This window comes from Chenopodium album, chromosome 21 (assembly GCF_948465745.1).
Source record: "Chenopodium album chromosome 21, dcCheAlbu1.1, whole genome shotgun sequence".
Classification (NCBI taxonomy): domain Eukaryota; kingdom Viridiplantae; phylum Streptophyta; class Magnoliopsida; order Caryophyllales; family Amaranthaceae; genus Chenopodium; species Chenopodium album.
The window spans coordinates 28,602,133-28,605,484 of record NC_137854.1 but is presented as its reverse complement, the minus strand read 5'-3'; the positions used below and the strand labels follow the sequence as shown (position 1 = coordinate 28,605,484).

Here is a 3,352-nt window from a genome sequence, read left to right as displayed (position 1 = left end):
TTAATGAGTTTATTTTTAATTAGTTGTATTATTTGGTTAGATTTGTTAAATTAGTTTATCTTTAATTAGCTTATCTTTATTTTGTTCAAATTTAATTAGCTTATCTTTATTTTGTTCAAATTTAATTAGCTTATCTTTATTTTGTTCAATTTTAATTAGTATCTCAGGTTAGATTTCTTTAGTTTGTTAATCTTTAATTAGTTTAATTTTTATGAGTTTTATTCATGTCCCTTGTCTTATTAGACATCGAGTAGTCATATGTCTTTCATGTCAGTTGTATAATTGTATTTTGAATAGTCAAGATTCTTTTCTGTCTTACTATCTTAAGTGTCATTGAATTGTCAATCATGTTTCATCACTCATTGAATTGTCAATCATGTTTCATCACTCATGGAATTGTCATTCATATTTTGGACCTCTCATTGAGTTTTCATGCTTATAAATGATAGTGATACCATCCTACGCAAAACACATTATAATCCAACTCCTCAAAAATATCCAAACACCCATAAGTAACAAGCAAACACAATGTTTTCCATTAGCTCAACCTCCAGCTCGTCTGATTCTGATCAATACGTAGAATTTGATCATTTAGTTGACAAATTTGTCACAACCCATCTACCAACTTTGTTGAATAACAACCACACACAACCCCAACCCGAATCCGATGTTGAATGTGTTCCAGAGCGTAGAGGGATACGGATAGAAGAGATAGGGAAAAGGGGCATGTTCAATTATTTAATGATTACTTTGCGAGTAATCCAGTTTATAGCGACAAACAATTTCGGCGTAGATTTCGAATGCAACGACCTTTGTTTTGTAGGATTATGAACAAGGTGGTTGAGGGGGATCAATTCTTCCAGCAGCGTAGGAATGCAGCTGGAAGGCTTGGGTTATCACCGTTGCAGAAATGCACCGCTGCAATTAGAATGTTGGCGTACGGTACCTGTCCAGATGCGGTGGATGAGTATCTGCGCATTGGCGAAACTACCTCCAGATTGGCCTTGCAACATTTTTGTCAAGGGGTTATTACACACTTTGAAGCTGAATATCTCAGAAGTCCCACCGACGAAGATTTAAGGAGAATCTTGCATCAAAATGAAATGCGAGGTTTTCCCGGTATGATAGGTAGCATTGACTGCATGCATTGGGAGTGAAAGAATTGCCCTATGGCTCGGAAAGCGCAATACGCAGTCCGTAATAAAAATGCAACCCTCATTCTGGAGGCCGTTGCAGATCAAGATTTATGGATTTGGCATGCGTTCTTTGGAATCCCGGGATCTTGTAATGATCTTAATGTCCTTTACCGATCTCCTGTCTTTGATGATGTTCTTCATGGTCGGGCACCTCCAATTCATTTCACCGTGAATGACCATGAATACAAGTTGGGCTATTACTTAGCAGATGGCATTTACCCAAAATGGGCTACTTTTATTCAAGGCATAACACCTCCACAACTTCAAAAGGATAAATTATTTGCCGATAAACAAGCTGCAGCTCGGAAGGACATTGAACGGGCTTTTGGGGTTTTACAGGTTTGCCATTCTACGACAACCCTCCCTTGCGTTTAACGAAGACATATTGTGTGACATAATGAAAGCTTGTATCATTATGCACAACATGATTGTCGAAGATGAACGACACAACTATACTCGGGCCGAAGTTTTAAAAAGGTATTATGAACAAGATCGCCCGCAAATTACAAGACCCACTACAAGTGCTACAGTTAACAACAACGAGCCTTTGAATTCAGTGTTGGCCGACCGCCAAACGTTGATTTCGACACGTACGTCCAGAGAAGAATGTCACTACGTGATAGAGACACTCATGTTCAATTAAAAGCGGATTTAGTGGAACACATTTGGAAAAAATATGGTTCTATTTATGAGTAAAAAAAATAAATTTGTCGTAAGATTACTATTTAATATAGTCTTAATCGTACATTAAAAACCTAGGTTTGTTTTTGGTCTCTAGTATTAAATGTAGTCGTACGCCAATTAAATTTTATGTTGTATTAAATTTATAATTAATTAGCGATTAAAATTTCAATATTATGAATTAATATTTAAAAATTGTATTAAATTAATTAATAGTATAATTGTAATTAGTAGCCCTAAAAATTATTTTAACCAAAACATAATAAGTAATAATAGGGTGATGTGTAAGAGAGAGAGTATTGGTGGGGTATGTGAAAAAGTAGGAGAGAGATTGATGAGCATTATTTTTTTTTGCTCACTAGTGGGATAAAATTTGCTCAATAAAAATGCTCATGAGCAAATTTAGTTGGGAAGAGAGAGAAAGTGGGTAGAGAGAGAATGAGGAGAAGTTTTTTTCCTCACTAGTGGGGATGCTCTTACAATTTTATTTTTACATGAACAATGACACGCATATTAGGCCAGATTCTTTTGAGCTGTATTTTTCATTAAGCAAAAATAATGAACTATTAGCATTATTGTTTAAACCCATGACCTCATACTCATTATATTTTGATTTCACCCACTACTCCAATGGCACATCTTATGTCTACAATGTTTTGTTAAAAATAGTTAATCATATTCATAAACTGAAGATTATTTAACGTTTAATTTCATGTACATTTAATTACAAAAATTATTATCGATTCTTTTACTTGCATAAAACTTATAGCTATTACTATTTTAAATATGTATTGAACTTTTTAAGATAAAGTGTGATTTTTTTTTTTAAGACAATTGAAGAAGTAAACTAATATTTTAGGATATTAAATATTGGATAATGTATTTCAATGTTCAATTACAATTGGAATATGTTTTAAATAGTATGAGAATTGAAGTAAATGTAACTAACTATATATTTATATTTCATCACATAATTTTTATTATAAAAGCTTATTTTCAATATACATATAATGAACCGGGACATTGTCCGTGCCGAAAACTAATTAATAATTAATACTCCTCCATTTTGCTGATTTTTACTCGGTTATTGTACCAACGCATACCAAGAAAAAGTGATAGTGGGTATCATGCATGTGGGCACTTTTTCTTTAAAGTGGAGAGAGATAGCAATAAGAGGTTTGTGGGAACAATTCAGTGGTTTGTTCGAACAAACCTCTTGTTGTTGGGTTGAGGTTTGTTGTGGAGAGGTTTGTGTAGACGAACCGGATTGTATTTGCTTAGTTGGCAAAAATTTGAAGCTTTTCTCTTTGTTTTTTTTTTTTAAAGAAAAAAGTTGTAAAGATGAATTTAATGAGTTGTATTGATAGTGTGTCCCCTACATAAACCTGTAAATAGGTTTATCTATTGTTGATGAAAGGTTTGTTAGGGAAGAGGTTTGTGTAATGATGACGTGTCAAGTAAACAAACCTCTTAAA

General features: G+C 33.5%; 1 protein-coding gene across 1 annotated transcript; it reads left to right on the top strand.

Annotated features, from left to right (window-relative positions):
- Positions 1-1,169: 1,169 nt before the first annotated feature.
- LOC145600605 (uncharacterized) lies at positions 1,170-1,571 on the top strand. Its single transcript, XM_081656493.1, has one exon. It carries the CDS (start codon positions 1,170-1,172, stop codon positions 1,569-1,571), a length of 402 nt encoding a protein of 133 aa, XP_081512619.1.
- Positions 1,572-3,352: the final 1,781 nt, after the last annotated feature.

Excerpts from the sequence above, each read along its gene's own strand:
- LOC145600605 (XM_081656493.1), top strand. The coding sequence starts at position 1,170 with ATGGCTCGGAAAGCGCAATACGCAGTCCGTAATAAAAATGCAACCCTC.